This window comes from Symsagittifera roscoffensis, chromosome 2, assembly GCF_963678635.1.
Source record: "Symsagittifera roscoffensis chromosome 2, txSymRosc1.1, whole genome shotgun sequence".
In the NCBI taxonomy this organism is placed as follows: Eukaryota; Metazoa; Xenacoelomorpha; order Acoela; family Convolutidae; genus Symsagittifera; species Symsagittifera roscoffensis.
Window position 1 is genome coordinate 70,227,953 of NC_087063.1, and position 20,883 is coordinate 70,248,835.

Below are 20,883 nucleotides of genomic sequence, written 5' to 3' on the forward strand. Positions count from 1 at the left end.
AATCTTTAAGTTTACTCTCTCCGCATTGGCTAAGTATCTCCATTTCTAACATCGCTCCAGTCAGAGTGCGGTCACTCGTCTTGGTTTTGTAACTGGCTGATTTCATTCCTGCCATGAGAATGGGTGGCACCATCGCTACGTCAGTCGACATCCTGTCTGTGCCAGGCAATCGATCATCCCCCTGTCCCAAGTCCACGGCTTCTTCGACGCGTTTTCTTTTAGCTGAGTTGACAGCTTTCATCGAGATTTCGGAATCTACCTTTGTTTCTCCAGCTTTCGTCAATGTAACTTTGCTGCCCAGTTTCATTTTCCTTTCGTTAATCCTGTCAATCGCCATTTTTGATCGCATCGTTGCCTTTCGGGTTCTTGACAGATATACCACTTCTTCCTTGTCTTCTTTATAGGATAGTTTGCCTCACTTTCGTCAGTGGCCGAGTCAATCAGCAACTCGCCCGATCTCCCTTCACACTCGTTGAGTTTCTCAAGGACTTCCCGCATTAGTGGTTGGTTGATACCTATTTTCAAAAAAGACTGAGTTCCGTAGCTCTGAACTACTATCCAGACCTCTTCCATGAAGGCCACTCTGTCCGTTCTGCATTCCGTCCTATTTTCATGGTCTCTATGATGCACTTCCCACTCTTCTTCGGGCAAGATTCCCAAGAAAGGTACTCTGGCAGTGCCTTCTATTCTTCTTCTTCTTGGTGATTCCATCAAGAATTTCTGTTCTGTGTTTTTAGAATTGCTCGGAGAGCTGCTCTCCGGCAAGTTCCTGTTCTTTTCCATGAAGGCCGACGGGGGTTCCAGCGTGGAAGTTCCCTCGTCTGCCGGCTCAGTCGTTGCTTCCAACGTGTCCGTGCCGTTTTCAAAGTCGCTGAGGAAATTGAAGTCCAGGCTGGACATCCCTCCTGTGGAAGCCTTATCGTCCTCTTTCTCGGTTTGAACGGGATCCTGATGCATAGGTTCTTCCGATCGAAGGTTTTCCTCCCTGCCCATCGTCTTGTCTTGGATTCTTTCCTGAACTTGAGGGCCCTTTCTCTTCATCCCTTGCCCCATCAGGAAATTTCGGTACAACTAGTCTGCCAGCTGACTGATCTTCCTCCTCTCCGTTAACTACCTTGACTTCTTCACAGCCGAAGGGTGCTAGCATGGTTCTAGTGTGTAGTGTTCCTCCCACCGTTAACTCTGGTTTTACACTCGTTAAGATTAGGGAGGCTCCTGGTAAGTCAGCCTTGGCTCTCATGATCATAGGCGCTAGATCCAGTATCGCCCATTCCTCGTCAAACCTCTCAGGCTTCAGATTCGCTGTATTGTTCATTCTTCTCCTCGTTGCTTCATCCGTGTAAGCAAACTGCGTATACTTCAGCATTGCGGCGTTTCTGCCCACAAAACACGGGTCCATCATCTCGCAGAACTTCGCCACCCTCCTTTCATTGGTCTTAAAGGCTCTCAACCTAGGGGTTTGTACTACGGAGTCTGCTACGAGCAACATCCTTCTAATCAAAGGGAATTCCGGGATCACTTCTGGCAGTTTCTTGTAGTCACCCCAGCCCTTCGTTTCCTCTCAATTTATGGTACGCTACGGTCAGTCGAGGAATTTTTGTGACTTCGCCGCTTGTTTTGTTGTAGGGTCTTAGATTTCAGAGCTTCAGGTATACCTCAATGTGCCCTCTGTCCCATTCTCCCGTCCGGTCGCGGAAAAGATCATCAAAGTTTTTGATGGTCATCTCCGGTTCTGATATCTTCGCGAATAACAAGTCCTCACTCATCAGTTCTTGTAGTGTGTGTTGCTCACACCAGTTAAGCTTTCCTCCGTCCACTGCTGATATGAATTTCAGGTGCAACACCGACCTCCTGTAAGCCTCCACCTTAACGTCAGGGAACGCAAACGTGACTGCCGGACCGTATATCACTGTCACGAACTACGTGGCTCCTCTGATCAATGCTAAAGGATCGGTCCTCATAGCCAAGCTCAGGTCAGTCAGCAGTGCCATGCCCCCAGCATGACTTTGCACGTCTTCCTCCTTCTGAATTGTCTCATCCTCTCCTGTTCCAAAGCGATTCTGCTGCAGGAGGTATTGGATAAGAGCATAACGCAGATATCTTATCTTATTCCAGGAATCCGTGGAGCGCTTCACGTCGAATATCCTCACGTTCACCCTCATCTGCTCCGGATAGCGTGTCAAATTCATCAATCCTCCCAAGTTTCCATGTGTTATCGCAATCAACGTTAGAAGTCCATCTAGTCGCAAATTCTGCACTCCTTTGGTGAGCAGTATCGCTAGTCCTTTCAGAAAGTTCTCTGCTCCAAACGTCACGAACAGGGCTAATAATTCAACGATCGATATTTCTACGAATGCTTGGAGGAATTCTTTTTATCAGATATCGAGAAAGCGATTGATAAATTTGCATATCCCGGAGTCAGTGCAAACACGGCTCTTGGTGTTATCTTGGCGAAGGCACTTTCTTTCAGGGTGTCCACTACTCCGCCCCTCGATTCGAGGATATCCTTTATAGCTGGCCATACAGCGTCTTCGGCTGTCGTAGGCTCTCTGAGCTTTGCGGCCTGTAGGTCACGGCTTGGACCGTTCTCAGACGTGTCTCTAGGTTAGGGGGCACAAAGGTTAAAATTGCCGGCTCGTTCGTGGTTTCTTCCTTCTTTAGTATTCCCGTGTCAAGGAGGTCGACTTCCTTGGAATTCTTCCTTCTCTCTCCTTCCTCCTTTACTTCCATTCCTCGGAACCATAAATTGTGTGACATCGCTACGATCACTCGATGGTCATCGTCAACACCTGGTTTCAGTTTGAGTTGTCGGCTGAAGTTGGACAGTTCCAACCCCAACACATCTTCTAAAACTAACATGTGTAGTGAGTGGTTCTTGGGTCCTCGCATTGCATTCGAGATGTCAGACCACACCGCAGATAATTCCGCCCTAAGTGCTCTTAGGTTCTCCATCTCTATTCCGCGATATGGGGCAGACATGATCACATCATATTTCCCTTCCGAGAGCAACGCCACCATCGCGTATACAAGCTTCAGTCCATCCGGGAGATGTGCATATCCCGGAGTCAGTGCAAACACGGCTCTTGGTGTTATCTTGGCGAAGGCACCTTCTTTCAGGGTGTCCACTACTCCACCCCTTGATTCGAGGATATCCTTTATAGCTGGCCATAAAGCGTCTTCGGCTGTCGTAGGCTCTCTGAGTCTGCTCAGGAAACCCCTGCTGTGTAGATGGTTGTTCATGCCAGCAATTACGATTGTGATTGGGTTCATTTCCGTCTGTCGTTGTACCCCGATTGCCATTGACACCGACTGCATTAGGTCCAGGTCGAACGCTGCCAACATTTATAACATCAGGCCAAAAGAGAGACTTGGAGGTATATACGAAGTCTGAGTTCGCGACTATCATAATCTTTGAATTCCTCATTTCTGCTTTGTCCTACGCCGCAAAGATGGTCTCATCTTTCTTAATCGCCTTCAATCCACCGTATCTCTGAACATCACCTTCTTGAGCCGCTTGTTTCGGGTACGCTCTTCCTTGTACGTGATCTGCGGATGTTCTTATCTGCCTGAACATTTTTACGTGTTTTCCTATTGGTGCCCTCGTTGTCAAAAATCTTCCGGGCCTTTCTTCTCGATTTCCTTCATCGCGATTCAGTTTCACATCTTGCAAAGGTCTTGCATTTAGTGGACCCTTTGTATTGTTTGAGGGCAGTCCCTCTAAGTCGGCAAATCTCAAGGCGGTCGTGGAGCTGAAGTTTATGCCAGCTGCTATCAACCAATCCACGCCTGTTATTGAATACAGTCCGTTGACAGATAATCTCGCTCCATTCAACATCCTCATGGCATCTGCTGCAATTCTCACCGTCTGAAGGTTCAATTTCATCAGTTCCTGTTTGCATATATGCCAGGGAGAAGGTATGGGCCTCGGCCACATCAAATAGCTCCTGTTGGGACGCCGCTCCTCTCGACTGGTACTTGTTGTCTCTGATTTTGAGGTGCTGGTCGTCTCCGCGGTCGGATTGACAGGAAATAATCTTCGTCTTGGATGGATGCTTCTTCTTATTGGCGCTTCTCCCAATCGATCTTGTACATATGTCCTTTGCCCTGGCTCGCTAGAGCTTTGCGGCCTGTAGGTCACGGCTTGGACCGTTCTCAGACGTGTCTCTAGGTTAGGGGGCACGAAGGTCGAAATTGCCGGCTCGTTCGTGGTTTCTTCCTTCTTTAGTATTCCCGTGTCAAGGAGGTCGACTTCCATTTCATCCAGTCGCTCCTGGAAGACTCGGTTCAACCAGGCTTGTCCTTCGATGCTATCAAAATGGATCCCATCGGTGATTAGTCTGGCCTGATCTATAGCTCTCAGCTCGTGTTCATGTCCATAAGGGTCATCCGTCCAGCATTCCGACTCGCCAGATGCCTCAGTATATTGTTCCACCTGATGACTCAATCATTATGCCTCCTTCCCGTCGATGTCAACGTTTTTGTGCTCATGGGTACGGTGCAGACGGTCAGTACCGCGCACTTGAATTTCTGCCAGAGAGTAGTGAATAGGCACACCATCATCGACTCCCATTGTGCCTCTTTCTCATCTGAGCCTCTAGATACATTGTTCCTCCCTATTAGGATCATTATGTTAGGGATCCTCCCTAGGTTCATCACCTCCATCATCCGAAATAGCTGGGCTATCGATGCACCTCCAAGGGCCATCACCGTAGTGATCCAGGAGGTCCTCAAGTTCTGGAGTACTCTCACCAAGCTGTCACCCAGTATCAGATGTGATGTCACAAGTGGCGGTTGCTGTAGGTTTACTGCAGGGCTCCAAGTCGATCGATTGAAGCAGGCTCGCGGATCCGTCTCCAGAACTCCTATGAAGTTATACTTCAACTGGTTGCTCTTCTGCACGTCAATCACTCGGGACACTTTCTTCGTTGGCATCTCTCGTATCTTCCTGTCTGGGACTTTAGAGATCTTTACTGGTAACGTTGTGTCACTGGCTGGCATTCTCGCCATCGTCTCTCGGGAGAGCTGTATTTTTCCCGCATCATCTATTGCTCCATAGGGTGCAGTCACCACGGAACCTGGCACATTCCTATTAGCGACCAATCGTCCAGCAGTTTCTATCATTTTTCTCACTGTATGATCCACGACTGGGTTCGGGAGTGTCACTCGACTAGTTGTAGCTGTGAGTGGCGTCTCCGTCGTTTGACTCAAATCGCGAGGCGTCAAAAGTTCCATCGGGGACCCCACGAGGAATATTCCTTGTAGGTATCGCTCTTTCTACGGCTGTCGTCAACGCCAGCCGCTCCGATCGCTCTTTGTACTCTCGCCTCAAGTGCTCTATTTCTTCACCCTGTTTCTTGTTGCAATCTTCGAACAGTATCTTCCACGTGTCACTGTCTTCTTCCGTACTGAGCATGGTTTTGGTCATTTCGTCCAGCTCCCTTCTGGTCTTCTCCAGTTCTTCTATCGTTCCGTTAAGATCTTGCATGGTTTCCTTTGTCTGAACCTCTTTTTCTACTCCCGCCTTCTTTGATGGCTCAGCTGCTCTCAGTTGTGAACTAGACGAGGCAGCCTCGCTGTTCATCTCCTGATGCATCCTTCTCAGACCATGCCTGGGCTTGGTTGGCAGAGGCATCTCACCTGGCTTGTAGGTCCTGGAACTTCCCAATCCAGGCTCGTTCGCCAAGTCACTTCCTGAGAGAGCCCCATTTTCCACCTCATTACCTTCATGTTTGGGCGGTCTAGTACTCCTCTTTCTCCATATGCTGCCATCAATAAGATTTCCGCGGGGCGGTCCACACGGTTATCATGCCCCAAGATGTTTATTAAGGCGGCCAGCAACATGACTACCTCTGGGTCCTCCAGGGCGAAGTCTCGATCCATCAGCCGACGATAGATCGCATCTATCATCGGTCCTACGTACGCCTCTGCCATGTCCATATATTCGTCCAAATCGAAGTTGTCCATCTTCTTAAGATTCAATTCTTATTATCAGTTTCATCAGTTGAATAATTAAACGATCGATCAGGATCTAGAAAAGAGGTCACGAATATCACATTTGTCAGCTTTACTCTAATTTTATATTAAAAAATATTTAAATCAGTCAGATAAAAAGATTTTGATCTTAAAATTTATTAAAATCATCTTATTGCTAAAATTTTTGAATTCGACCTAAGAATGGACATTCCAAACTTTGGATCTCTTCCTGATATCGTCATTCGGTTATTCATGGTCGCTAATCCCTCCTTACCCAGGGTCCTAATAACAAAACACATAACATAATATAACACACATATCACAAAAAAACACTCATTTAGTATGACGCCTTCCTGCATGCAACCTAAACTCAGCCTATACTTAAATAATATTTCTTATGTAAGTATACTTGTATATTAGTATCAGAAAAGATTACGTGTATCAGTGCATACAGCTCCCGTGGATGCAGTCGTCCTCGGTTCAAATCGTACACTGGAAGCGAGAGTTCCTTCACTTCCCTTTCCTCAAGGAAGTCTCTCAGTCTCGTCAAGGACAAGACTAGGTTTTCCGGGTCCACGTGCCGCTTATCCGTCGCCCTCGTCACCAAAAAGCATAAGTACTTTCCCGGTATCTGTGACGCCGCCGGAGGCATGGCTGCTACGCCTCCTGTTCCTGGTCTTTGCTTCCAAAGGAATTCTATTTTTTTATATTCTCTCTTAAAATCCTCTGCTAACGCTGTCTTAAAACTCATGTCTGTTGTGATCACTATTGCACAAGTTCTATTTGTGAGTATAAAATTGCTATCTACTTGAGTATTCATTTGGCAAAATAAAATATGACTCAACTACTCTCCCTATGTCCGGTTTCTTAGGGTCCTCGCCTGTTTCTGCTTCTAGATCACCTGTCTCTCTTGCTAGTCTTAATTTTTTTGTTTGTAATTTTTCAGTGTGGGTAAGTCCTACCCCCACTCCCCGGACAAAAATATCCATCAACAATCCCGTCGATCGCATACCGGATAATAAATCGAGGTTGGACGCAGGAATGAGTAATTGCCCTTTTTTATGTATTTCATGCTCTCACGATCTACATCTTGAATCGTGGCACTGGCCTCAATTGGGTCCGCCGACGTCATTTCGTTCAGCCATTCCAAGACACGCAGATTCGTCAATTCTTGTTTGTAGGATTGCTGTTGCTCGTCGTCGAGTTCTACCTCGGGCTTGGACTGGTCATCGAACCACTCCTCGTCGCGGTAGTCGACTATGTCGATGTCTTGTGACACAGTTATTCCTTCTAGACCCACTTTTTCCACTATCGTCTTCAGATCTATCCTATCCACTACGAAGTCATATCCGTAAGGATTATATTTCTTTGTGAGTCTTGTCCTGTCACTCTGTCGAGTCTGTATGGTAAACGGAAGATCTGGTTCCAAATTCTTGGGGCCTCAATTTGTTCGGGGTCTTGCCAGTTCTCTTCTGTGTAGGGTAAGGTTTCTTCATCTGCTTTAATCACCTCGTTGGAATCCAGATCCAGTGGTGAACTTGATCCTTCCTCTACGACCTTATTTCCATTGTTGTTTCCCCTGGTGCTTTCTCATTGACCTCACAGGCAGGGTCCATCATCAGATAATCCCCCTCTTCCATGTCTGCAGGTATACACCAGTCTTCTGTCGCTGGATTGTGTGGCTTAATGCTTTCGTAGTGAGCGGCTCGGCCGGTACTCAGTCTATAAAAACGTCCCTCCTGGTGCATTTCCGTAATCATGAAGGGTCTCCTCCATTTTTTAGGAGCTTTTTCGTTCCTTTCGGTGGTATAACGTTTTGAAATACCCATACGTAGTCTCCTACCGAGTAAGCTCTTGCACCAGCTTCTTGTTGACGTCTAATCACATCCCCTACGCACACTTGTGGTGATGTTTTCTTCCCCTCATACTCTGGGTAAAAGAAATTTATGGGCAAAGACTTCTCGTGTCCGGTTAACATCATGTGTGGACTAACTCCGGTGGTGGAGTGTTGCGTGCTGTTGTAGTTTCCCATCACCCGTGGAAGACATCTGTCCCAATCGGTCATGTACCTGGAACAATATACCCTCAACATCGACACTAACGTTCGATTTTGCCTTTCCAATAAGCCATTCGTCTGGGGATGGTATGTCGTGGAGTGAGCTTGAGCCAATTGTGAACGTCTCATGAGCTCTTTCGTAAGTTCTCCCACAAAATCTGTTACGTTATCCGATTGAAACGTCGTCGGACAACCATGTCTCGCTATCGACGTATTGATTAGCTAACCGCACGTCTCCTCTGCTGAGGAAGTTATGCAGGGCACGACCTCTGCATACTTCGTGAAGTGGTCTATCATGACCCGGATCTAATTATAGCCACTATCTGTCATACATACTTTCTGGTGGTCAATCTGTGCCATCTCGTTGAATTCAGATTACTCGATCGACTGCAAGGGAAATCGCAATTTCCTTGGATCCTTGACCTGTTGGCATGACAGGCATGCTGTTACCCACTTCGCGCATGCTTTTTTCATTCCAGACCACTCAAAGTGCTTCAATATCCTTTGGTATACTTTGTCAATTCCCTGATGGCCCATCTGATCATGCGACCTGAATAAAAAAAGTTCTGTCTGATAGAGTTGCGGCAACACTATCGCGTTATATTTGTACAGGACTTTGTCTTCTTCTCTTCTCTTGCAGGCCACGATCCCGTTCTTGTTCAGATATAACCTCCCCTCTTTCTGCATAAAATACTCTCTCAGAATACGGTAACTGTCCTCCTTCAGGTCACCTTTGTCTGGTGTTCCACTTTCGATCAACCTTTTCACATTTCGCGGTCAAACGGTCATTTCTTTGTGCTCATAGTGGGTCTTAGAGTTTGTATCTCGCCTTCAAGTACGTCTTCATGACCCTCAAATGACTATTCATTTCATCTGGCTGATGCGTGTCATCTTCCATCTTCACGCACCAAATTTTCGCCAATGGCTCTGTTTCTTGTCTGAAGGGTTGAAGATCAGACCTGATCACTTGTTTCTGCGGCAACAAACTCATCGACCGTTTCGATACCGCTATTTTTTCTAGATCATCCGCTGCGTTGTCAAAGACTGTATCACTACTAAGCAGGTAGCGAACACTGTCAGGGTCTTGATGTAACTCTCTGTCCAGGTCTCTTGCTCGAGTATCCTTTATCCTGGATCGCTAGCTCTGACAATTCCGATCCTGTGCTCGAGTTCCTGTCTAAGTAAGTGTCAATTCCTGAATTCCTCGAGTTGTCATCAACGTAAGAGTCTGTCACTGAGCATCTTTCTTATTCGGGATCAGATTTATGCGCTCTGCTCATCCATCTGAACTCCCCGGACAAAATTTTAACCTCCAGATCTTGTTTCTCACCTTGAATATTCTGTTCCACACCTGACTCCCCGGAAAAATATTCTTGTCCCGGGTCTTGTTGATAATTTCGCCTGTCTTCATCAACAACCTTCTCCCCGGACGAACTTTCTTGACTTAGGTTTTGTTCAACCTCTTCGCCCCACTGATCCTGATCCTCAAATGTGACGGTTTTCTTTTGTGTCCCTTTCACCTGTTCTTTCCGTTTGTATCATGTGCTTGTCAAGACGATTTGGGGTATCGAGGATATTAGTTGCTGAACTATAGTCCTACAATCCCTATCATTTTCTTTGTGTTGACGTCTTGATCTTTACTTTCTCACTGACTGTTAGCGATGCTATGGCTGTTGGTTCATTTCTTGTCACTTCTCTCTCAAACAAATTGCCCAGCATCCGCATCATTTGCGGAGTGACCTGCACCGTTTTGTCCAGCAATGAGAGGCTGTTTATGTTCATACGAGAGAGTTCCTGTTGGACCAGGTTCGAACATAGCAACAGATCCAAAGGCACCGGGTCCTTCTTTGATAAGATCTTTATTTCCGCTGCTTTCTCCACCGGTAATTCGGAGCTTCCCGGAATCGGATGTCCAGATTTGTTCAACCATCTCGTCAAGGTAAGCGCCTCACAGGTTTCTTTGTTCAGAAACGAGAACCCTTCCTTAATTTCCGCCTGATTGGCTTTTTTCTGTTCTAGTCTTTCATAAAACTCTGTCTTCTTGCTGAGGCTGTCAGCATTCTGGGTTTGTCACGCATCCTGTGCTCGATTATCATGTGGTAGCCATCTAATCTGACTATCCACCGACCAATATAGCTCTGATCCATCGAGTACAACTTCAACCAGGATAACGCTCTATTGTCCACGCGTAACTTAAACGGAGTGCTCCCTAAGTATGCACGGTACTTCTCCACGAATGTGACAACTGCAAAAAATCCTGCCTTTGGTGCACCATACTTCATTTCAGTGTCACTCAACACCTTACTGACTTATGCAAGGGGACGGAGAACTGTTGTTCCATTCCATTCCTGCTCCTGATGCAGTATTCCTGAGATGGCTACTACTGATGCGTCTGTGCCAAGAACATACATGCCCTTCTCTGTAGACAGGCCTAGCACTGGCGCTTCGCACAGTTCCCGCTCTATATTCTCGAAGGCAACTTGAGCTTCTTCATTCCGTTCGAACTTCTTTCCTTTGTTGCGCATCAGCTTTTGCATGGGATACACCTTGTCTGCATGTCCTTTTTTGAACTCACGGTAATAAATGGCAAACCCTAGGAAGCTCATGAGTTGTGTGTCCGTTCTGGGAGCGTTCCATGTCAACACAGCCTCTTTTGCTTCCGGGTCCGGCCTCACGCCATGCCTGTCCACCATTCTTCCTAGATACTTGATTGAATCCCTGAGGAATTCACATTTCGATGGTTGGCAATTCAAGCCTGCTCTTTTCATGCAGCCAAAGACCTCATCGAGCCAATCAATGAGGTCTTCTAGGGTGGGTTTTGTTATGGCCACGTTATCCACGTAACCCATCACGAGATTCCCGTACTTCTTCGTCGCTCTGGTCAAAGCCTGAGCCATCAGTCTTTGAAAAGTGGCCGTGGCGTTGCACAAGCTAAAGGGCATCCTCTACCACTGGTACAACCCCAATTCACATGGGAATCCGGTCTTTCGTCTGTCCTTCTTCCACAGAGAGACCTGCCAGAAGGCAGAACCCAAATCCAGTGTGGTGAAGAACTTGGTGTCACCAAGTTTCGAGAGGCTCTCGTCTATTCGCGGTATCGGGTACGCATCTTTATTGTCACCGCGTTCGAGTAAGGAAAGTCGCAACAGAACCTAAGCTGCCTCCCTTCTTCTTGGCTATGACTAACCCCCAAGCCCAAGGCGAATTCGAGGGCTCTATCTTGTCGTAATTGAGCAACATTTCTTTTTCCGCTCGGAACGCTTCCGATTTATGTGGCGTCATCCGTCTTGCGCCTTCCCTATGAGGAATGGCGCCTTCCTCTAATTCGATTTCGTGTTCGACAAAGTTGCAGTAGCCGTTTTGAAAATACGTCCGCATTCTGATTTAAAACCGCCCTCAATGAATCCAAATCTCCCTCACCTGTTTTTCCTCTCAAGCGTTCTATCTCCGGCAAAAGCGGTTTGTCGGATTCTAGTTCATATGACGAGAGGCGTTCCGGAAATTTCGAGCAGCTCGACAAGCCATCATGTGTCTCGGATTTCATTGAAAACAGTTTTTTAATAGATTCAAATTCATCAATTCTCTTTAAAAAATTATCTTTATCAGCATGATTTGGGCAGTCTTTCACAATATATCCCTTCAAGTTTTATGTCTCCTCATAGTCGGTTGGGTACCAAACAAACCTGTTTTCTATCACTTAGCGAATTAAAATTTCTCATTTCAAAAATTGCTACTACAGCTTGTCCCTGCTGTAGATTTACCTTTCTATATAAAAAGATTTGTACCTTGTTTTCATCTGTTATTAGTCTATTAATTAGTTTCTTAAAATACTTCCGGTCCGGGTTTCTAATAGTCTTAGCCAAATTTTCATCCTAGCCAAGTGTTCTTAGCCAAGTGTTTTCAGCCAAGTGTTCATCCGTTCTCTCCTTCAAGCAATTTTCGCTTCTACTAACTTCTTGTCTGTTGCGGTTGATCTCTTCCAGCAGATTTACTCTCTCGACGTGGACTGACCTTTTTAGTTCACTCATTCTTAAGGAAATTTGTTCATTCTGTTCTCCTATGCTGCCCACTATGTTGGTCAAGGCTTCTCGAATTGATGCTCCGTTATCCACTAATGGGGTCACAAGTGGCGGTGTCACCCTGTCGGTCCCAGGTAGCTTGGTGCTAGTCGAGACTCGGGTCCTGATTCTCTGTCTCGACGTCTTTTCATAATCCACTCCCGGATCCGGAAGTGCGTTACATAGCCATGTGTTTCTATTCTTCCCAGTTCGCATTTCCAACTTCGTCAAGTTCACACAGTCTCCTGACTGCCCTGATCCGTTTGTGGTCTTGTTTATTGTCCTCACTACACCAAATTGGTCCATGGTGCCAGTCTCTCTATCGGTGTATGCGTCATTCTCCTGAGTCGAACTATTGAGGCTGACTTGAGATCCAAAGTCATCTTCCTCGTCATCGTTCTCTTCTTCTTCCTGGGTTTCTGCTTCATCGCCTGTACCCTTTTTCCATGGTAAATGGATAAAGTTTCCGAAAGTGTTCTTCACTCTTTCTGAAAATGATGAGGACGTTGCCGGTTTCTCCGTCACACCAAGCATCATGGTGTTGTCTGTGGGTGATCTTGTAGTCGCCACATTTTCAGTAGAGATGTCGGACAGTTCCGACATCTTTTCTCGGTCCAGGGTCGCGGTGGAAGTGACAAAATCTTGGCCTTGTTCTACCGGAGTAGATTCACTCGCCAATCTTCTGTTTTCTCTCCATTCCTCGAGTTGTCACCAACGAAAGAGTCTGTCACTGAGTATCTTTCCTCTTCGGGATCGTATTTATGCGCTCTGCTCACATCCCTTCGGGATCGTATTTATGCGCTCTGCTCGACTCCCCGGACAAATTTCCTTGACCCGGGTCCTGTTGATAATTTTGCCTGTCTTCATCAGCAACCTTCTCCCCGGACAAACTTTCTTGCCCTAGGTTTTGTTCAACCTTTTCGCCCTCTGATCATAATCCTCAAAGCTGACGGTTTTCTTTTGTGTCCTTTTCACCTGTTCTTTCCGTTTGTATCATGTGCTTGTCAAGACGATTTGGGGTATCGAGGACATTAGTTGCTGAACTATAGTCCTATAATCCCTATCATTTTCTTCGTGTTGACGTCTTGATCTTTACTTTCTCACTGACTGTTAGCGATGCTATGGCTATTGCCCACTCCGGTTCATCTCTTGTCACTTCATATCCAACAAATTGCCCAGTATCCGCATCACTTGCAGAGTGACCTGCACTGTTTTGTCCAGCATTGAGAGGCTGTTTATGTTCATACTAGAGAGTTTCTTTTGGACCAGGTTCGAACGTAGCAACAGATCCAAAGGCACCGGGTCCTTCTTTGATAAGATCTTTATTTCCGCTGCTTTCTCCACCAGTAATTCGGGGTTTCCCGGAATCGGATGTCAGATTTGTCCAACCATCTCGTCAAGGTAAGCGCCTCATACGTTTCTTTGTTCAGAATTGAGAACCCTTCCTTAATTTCCGCCTGATTGGCTTTTTTCTGTTCTAGTCTTTAATAAAACTCAGTTTTCTTGCTGAGGCTGTCAGCATTCTGGTGTTTGTCCCGCATCCTGTGCTCGATTATCATGTGGTAGCCATCTAATCTGACTATCCACGACCAATATAGCTCTGATCCATCGAGTACAACTTCAACCAGGATAACGCTCTATTGTCCACGCGTAACTTAAACGGAGTGCTCCCTAAGTATGCACGGTACTTCTCCACGAATGTGACAACTGCAAACATTCCTGCCTTTGGTGCACCATACTTCATTTCAGTGTCACTCAACACCTTACTGACTTATGCAAGGGGACGGAGAACTGTTGCTCCATTCCATTCCTGCTCCTGATGCAGTATTCCTGAGATGGCTACTACTGATGTGTCTGTGTAAAGAACATACATGCCCTTCTCTGTAGGCAAGCCTAGCACTGGCGCTTCGTACAATTCACGCTCTATGTTCTCGAAGGCAGCTTGAGCTTCTTCATTCCATTCGAACATCTTTCCTTTGTTGCGCATCAGCTTCTGCATGGTATACACCTTGTCTGCATGTCATTTTATGAACTCACGGCGATAATTGTTAAACCCTAGGAAGCTCATGAGTTGTGTGTCCGTTCTGGGAGCCTGCGATGTCAACACAGCCTCTTTTGCTTCCGGGTCCGGCCTGTCCATCATTCTTCCTAGATAATTGATTAAATCCCTGAGGATTTCACATTTCGATGGTTTGCACTTCAAGCCTGCTCTTTTCATGCAGCCAAAGACCTCATCGAGCCAATCAATGAGGTCTTCTAGGGTGGGTTTTCTTATGGCCACGTTATCCACGTAACACATCACAAGATTCCCGTACTCCTTCGTCTCTCTGGTCAAAGCCTGAGCCATCAGTCTTTGAAAAGTGGCCGTGGCGTTGCACAAGTCAAAGGGCATCCTCTACCACTGGTACAACCCCAATTCACATGGGAATCCGGTCTTTCGTCTGTCCTTCTTCCACAGAGAGACCTGCCAGAAGGCAGAACCCAAATCCAGTGTGGTGAAGAACTTGGTGTCACCAAGTATCGAGAGGCTCTCGTCTATTCGCGGTATCGGGTACGCATCTTTTATTAACACTGCGTTCAAGTAACGAAAGTCGCAATAGAACCTTAGCTGTCTCCCTTTTTCCTGGCCATGACTACCCCCAAAGCCCAAGGCAATTTCGAGGGCTCTATCATGTCGTGTTTGAGCAACATTTCTATTTCCGCTCGGAACGCTTCCGATTTATGTGGCGTCATCCGTCTTGCGCCTTCCCTATGAGGAATGGCGCCTTCCTCTAATTCTATTTTGTGTTCGACAAAGTTTCAGTAGCCGATGCCTGCCTTATGTTTTGAAAATACGTCCGCATTCCGATTTGAAACCGCCCTCAATGACTCAAAATCTCCTTCACCTATTTTTCCTCTCAAGCGTTCTATCTCCGGCAAAACCGGTTTGTCGGATTCTAGTTCATATGACGAGGGGCGTTCCGGAAAATTCGAGCAGCTCGACAAGCCATCATCCCTCTCGGATTTCATTGAAAGCTGTTTATTAATAGATTCAAATTCATCAATTCCTTTTAAAATTTTATCTTTATCAGCATGATTCGCGCAGTCTTTCACACTATATCCCTTCGAGTTTAATGTCTCCTCATTGTCGGTTTTCATTGGCAAAGCGTAACCAAGTTTTTTTCCACGCTGGATCGTAACTGTGGTGTCCAGTGTGTTCAAAAACACACTGGCACACAACCCGTTTCGTGTTATGGAAAAGCTCCGGCCTAAATTCACCGAGCTTTGACTATTTGCGTTGGGACCAAACAAACCTGTTTACTATCACTTAACAAATTTAAATTTCTCATTCCAAAATCTGCTACAACAGCTTGTCCCATTTGTAGGTATATCTTTCCATCTAAAAACATTGGTACCTTGTTTTCATCTGTTATTAGTCTATTAATTGGTTTCTTAACATACTTCCGGTCCGGGTTTCTAAAAAGTATTAGAAACCGGACCGGAAGTATGTTAAGAAATCAATTACTAGACTAATAACAGATGAAAACAAGGTACCAATCTTTTTAGATGAAAAGGTAAAACTACAGCCGGGACAAACTGTAGTAGCAATTTTTGGAATCAGAAATTTAAATTCGTTAAGTGATAGTAAACAGGTTTGTTTGGTACCCGACACAAATAGACAAAGCTCGGTGATTTTAGGCCGGAGCTTTTCCATAACACAAAACGGGCTGTGTGCCAGTGTGTTGTTGAACACACTGGACACCACGGTTATGATCCAGCGTGGAAAAAAAACTTGGTTACGTTTTGCCGATGAAAACCGACTATGAGGAGACACAAAACTTGAAGGGATATAAGGTGAAAGACTGCCCGAATCATGCTGATAAAGATTTCCCCTCCAATTTTCTCTCCTGTCCGAATCGCTGGGATGACTTCTTCCTTGATTCGCATGACTCCTGTTCCTGGAATCACATCTCCCAGTCGCATGTGTATCTTGCGTCGGTCGTTCGTTTGAGGTCGGTCTGTTGCCAGTTGAACTTCCTCTGATGTTTGGGCCCCGTGGTCTATTGTCCCCTGTGGCATAGCTTGATGAACTGCCCCTTCCTCTAGTGGGTCCATATGTCTTTCTGCTATTTGGTTGTTCATTAAAGTTCACTCTCGGCTACCTGCTGGGTTCTCCCTAGTTCGATTCCCCATTTTTGATCCACTCCTGCTGCCTAGTAGCCCATCCAACCTATCCATGATAACCTGAGTTCGCCTCTCCATCATCGCATATATCTTCGTGTCAAGAGTCCCAAGAGTCTGCTCTTGTTGAATTCTCAACTTCTCCATGTCAGCTCTCAATCGTAACTCTCTCCGCTCAGCTTTTTTCGTCATTCGCGACAAGTTCTTAGCCAAGTGTTCATCCGTTCTCTCCTTCAAGCGTTTTTCGCTTCTACTAACTTCTTGTCTGTTGCGGTTGATCTCTTCCAGCAGATTTTCTCTCTCGACGTGGACTGACTTTTTTAGTTTAGTTCACTCATTCTTAAGGAAATCTGTTCAATCTGTTCTCCTATGCTGCCCACTATGTTGGCCAAGGCTTTTTCAATTGATGCTCCGTTATCCACTAATGGCGTCACAAGTGGCGGTGTCACCCTGTTGGTCCCATGTAGCTAGTCGAGACTCGGGTCTTGATTCTCTGTCTCGACGTCTTTTCATGATCCACTTCTAGATCCGCAAGTGCGTTACATAGCTCTGTGTTTCTATTCTTCCCAGTTCGCATTTCCAAATTCGTCAAGTTCACAAGGTCTCCTGACTGCCCTGATCCGTTTGTGGTCTTGTTTATTGTCCTCACTACACCAAATTGGTCCATGGTGCCAGTCTCTCTATCGGTGAATGCGTCATTTTCCTGAGTCGAACTATTGAGGCTGACTTGAGATCCAAAGTCATCTTCCTCGTCATCGTCCTCTTCTTCTTCCTGGGTTTCTGCTTCATCGCCTGTACCCTTTTTCCATGGTAAATGGAAAGAAGTTTCCGAAAGTGTTCTTCACTTTTTCTGAAAGCATCATGGTGTTGTCTGTGGGTGATCTTGTAGTCGCCACATTTTCAGTAGAGATGTCGGACAGTTCCGACATCTCTTCTCGGTCCAGGGTCCCGGTGGAAGTGGCAAAATCTTGGCCTTTTTCTACCGGAGTAGATTTAATTGCCAATCTTCTGTTTTCTCTGGCTTCCGGTCCATGTCCCTCACGGTTCTCATCCATGGCAGGGTCCGGATGGACCTCTACTTCTAACATTGCCTTTAGTCTTTCTGGCCCTAAAAACCGGTCTGCTTACTGTGTTTTTCGCTGAAAAACGAAAAAGGAGTATTAATATAGGCTGAATAAATAGTAATACTTGCAGTTTTATACCCCTCCGGGCTTGTTCAATAACTGAATTAAGGTGCTTAACTCGGAAAATCGCAGTTCAGTGAAGGGTCACTACAGTGCAGTCACTGTCGAGTCCCCCGCAGATTAATACCCTACTTTTTGTACCAAAAGGGATACAAAACTTGTTAACGATTTCCAAAAGTCGATTTTTGTTATCCTTCGGCCCCTTCTTGTCGCTCCTTGCACCGCTTGCCGGATCAGATTTCTTCTCTAATCCCGACACCTTTCCGGATTGGGACAAAGGATTAGCATTAACGTGCTTAAATACTCAAATAACCAGACAGTACAAGCACCACATACGGGCCACAAATCTGATCGTAAGGATCTTGACTGATATAAATGCCGGTAACAACAATATATCTAACAACAACAAACGGGAGGGTCGGATCACATCTCGTCTGGGGGTTTTTTCGGTTATTTATTTGTTTTTTGTTTTTCCTTAGGTACTTTACTACTTTCTGTTTGGTTTTTTGTATATCTTCAAGTGTTTTTGGTCACACACCTCTCAGGAAACGACGGGACGGCCAATCACCCCACCCTTCCTGGAACGTGATATTTCGGTCTTAACTAGGTTAAAAAGCTATTCACGGGAATCCGGAAGGCTTCCGCGTTCCGAACTACCCTTCCGCTCCGGTGCTTAGGGCCTTGTTATGGGCATCCGCTCGGCGCGTAGTGCTCGTTAACGGTTCTCCCGGTCATGGTGTTAATAAGAATAACACCCAGGAGCGCCATAGAAACATCTATATAACAATCGCCCGGAAGTACATATCGACGGAAAATAAAGCTAGGTTCTAAAACGACTGGCTAGCGTCTAAACACAACTCTACATTCTTTCCACCGTCTCTGCCAAAGCCAGTTCTTTTGGTGTTCGTTCTAACATCGGTTCGACAAAAAAAACTTAATTGTTTCCGGCTTCGATCAGAACGCACTAATTAAATTAATTATATGCAAAAATAGTGAGCTGATGGCCGGGTCTCAGTATCATCAGACCACGAGATCACTCCTAAAAACAGGGCTACTACTTATATATTATTTTAATATTGTTTTTGTTCAGTAGATAAAAAACAACATCTCCATCGAAGACGGATCAACCCTATTCCCCAACTCCTAGCTTCTCATTATCTGAAAACGAATTTGGATGTTAATTAAATTCAACTCAGGACATTCCGGGAAGCTAAAAATTTGTATAAAACAGTTCAAGTTGCAATCCCGAGACCCTTCCGGAATCCCAAATCCGGAGAAATAACACTCTTATTTCTTTCCGGAAGGCTGGACACGTCGTCTCAACACCCTTCCTGTTTGTGGTGAACTGCTTGGTAAAGATTGTAACTGCACAACCGTTACAACTCGGAGTGGTTTCTGACAATTTCTAACCACACTTTCAGTCTTCTGCCGTTTTTTTGTAGTTGTTGTCACTGAGACTACTGTTGTTCTGATTTCGCCGTTTCAGAGTGTGCGGAATCATGAAAGATTATGTGTCGTTTATGTCCAAATCGAAAGTTTTAAAATTTAGCATGGCAGTCAAAACTTACCCTTCCCGATTTGTCTGATCGTTTAAATAACGTCACTAATTCATCAAAACCATAAATCTTCCCGGTCAGATGCTCCAATAAAAATTCGAATGCGAAATTGCATTTTGTTCATTCTGGTCGAATGTCACATCTGATGATAATGTAAATCTTTTTTTTCCTAGACCTGGCAGTCGCGCTGAACAGAGGACTTTAATGCTAATGCCAACATCGTGTCAGCAAAATATTGGATTGACCTTCGCCAGGAGAAACCCGCCAGTGCAAAGAGAAAACTCCGTGAACTCTTTTCAAACTAATCGATATCAGATTTCAACCCTGAAAATTCATGTACTTTTTCATCAGTTGTCGCTGTTTATCCTGTAGATCTTAATGCTCTAACTTGTATTTCTGCCGCTTTATCAATTGTCGCTGCTTAACCTGTAGATCTTAATGCTCATACTTGTATTTCATACGCGCTTTCTTTGATGTGAAAATTTTCAACCCCCATGCCAAAACATCGCGAAAACTACATAAAGACGCATACAAATACCATGAAACGCTGAGGAACTCCAAATATCAGCATAGAATTTTAAATGTAGAGCAGAGTATCTTCTGCCCGCTAATTTAGGGATGCACCGGTGGCGCTGCTCCAACAGCCACGCGGACGATGTAACGATTAGCCGAAAAACTAAGTGAAAAAAGACAAGACAGCTATCCAGAATCTATAAACTACATAAAAACTAAAATAAGCTTCGCGCTCCTGAGGAGCTGTATACTTTGTATAAGGGGGTGCAGATTGCTACGCAAAGTTTAATTTATCGACAACTCCATAAGCGCTATTGTACAACCGGAAGGTTTTACAATAGCGCTTATTCACAGCCATGTAACATTCGTCTACTGCAGTCACACATGAGGCTTAAGAAAAATAGGCCCTATAACCATTGGCTCAAGAGTCAGGGACACTATCTCTTGTGTTTTTGTACCTCAAATCAGTCGGAGCCAATTCGGTTCGCTTGTGACATGAGACTACGACCCGTTACAGCTTAAAGGCTACTACTAAAATATCCCCCCACTCTAGAATTAGAAACGTCCCCATACTTAGGTCTCTAGATACCCAAAATACATGAACGCCGTTAAAAACCGGGTCGGAACAATCCGTTAAGTTACTTTTTATTAGACAGTGGAACTTTGATCCATTTCAGATGGATCAACCTAAGACTCGCCTTACCTCAACATAACAATTATAAAACACACTCTAGAAATTTAAATTAGTACTCACATTGTAGCACGCTCAAGAACTGGGAGTAATCAAGTCGGTAATCAACTCGAGAATTAAATAATGTAACTAAAATGAGTTTAATGTCTGTCAGTTTTAATAACAAGAGCAAGTTTGTACTCTAGAATGTCAGTTCTCGTGAACCATTGGGACACTCTAGCTGTCCACCTTTCCACCGAAGGTTCACTCTAGTCCAGTTTAGAATAATACTCCAATCACAACAATCCAGTTCGTGGGGATGCGCTCGTCTCTCTTCTAGATGGGACAGCTCTACTCTGCTCTACTCTGTGGGTGATCTTGTAGTCGCCACATTTTCAGTAGAGATGTCGGACAGTTCCGACATCTCTTCTCGGTCCAGGGTCCCGGTGGAAGTGGCAAAATCTTGGCCTTTTTCTACCGGAGTAGATTTAATTGCCAATCTTCTGTTTTCTCTGGCTTCCGGTCCATGTCCCTCACGGTTCTCATCCATGGCAGGGTCCGGATGGACCTCTACTTCTAACATTGCCTTTAGTCTTTCTGGCCCTAAAAACCGGTCTGCTTACTGTGTTTTTCGCTGAAAAACGAAAAAGGAGTATTAATATAGGCTGAATAAATAGTAATACTTGCAGTTTTATACCCCTCCGGGCTTGTT

General features: G+C 45.4%; 1 protein-coding gene across 1 annotated transcript; it reads right to left on the bottom strand.

Annotated features, from left to right (window-relative positions):
- Positions 1-14,107: 14,107 nt before the first annotated feature.
- On the bottom strand, positions 14,108-14,479 carry LOC134839932 (uncharacterized). Its single transcript, XM_063855560.1, has one exon. It carries the CDS (start codon positions 14,477-14,479, stop codon positions 14,108-14,110), a length of 372 nt encoding a protein of 123 aa, XP_063711630.1.
- Between the last annotated feature and the right edge of the window lie 6,404 nt (positions 14,480-20,883).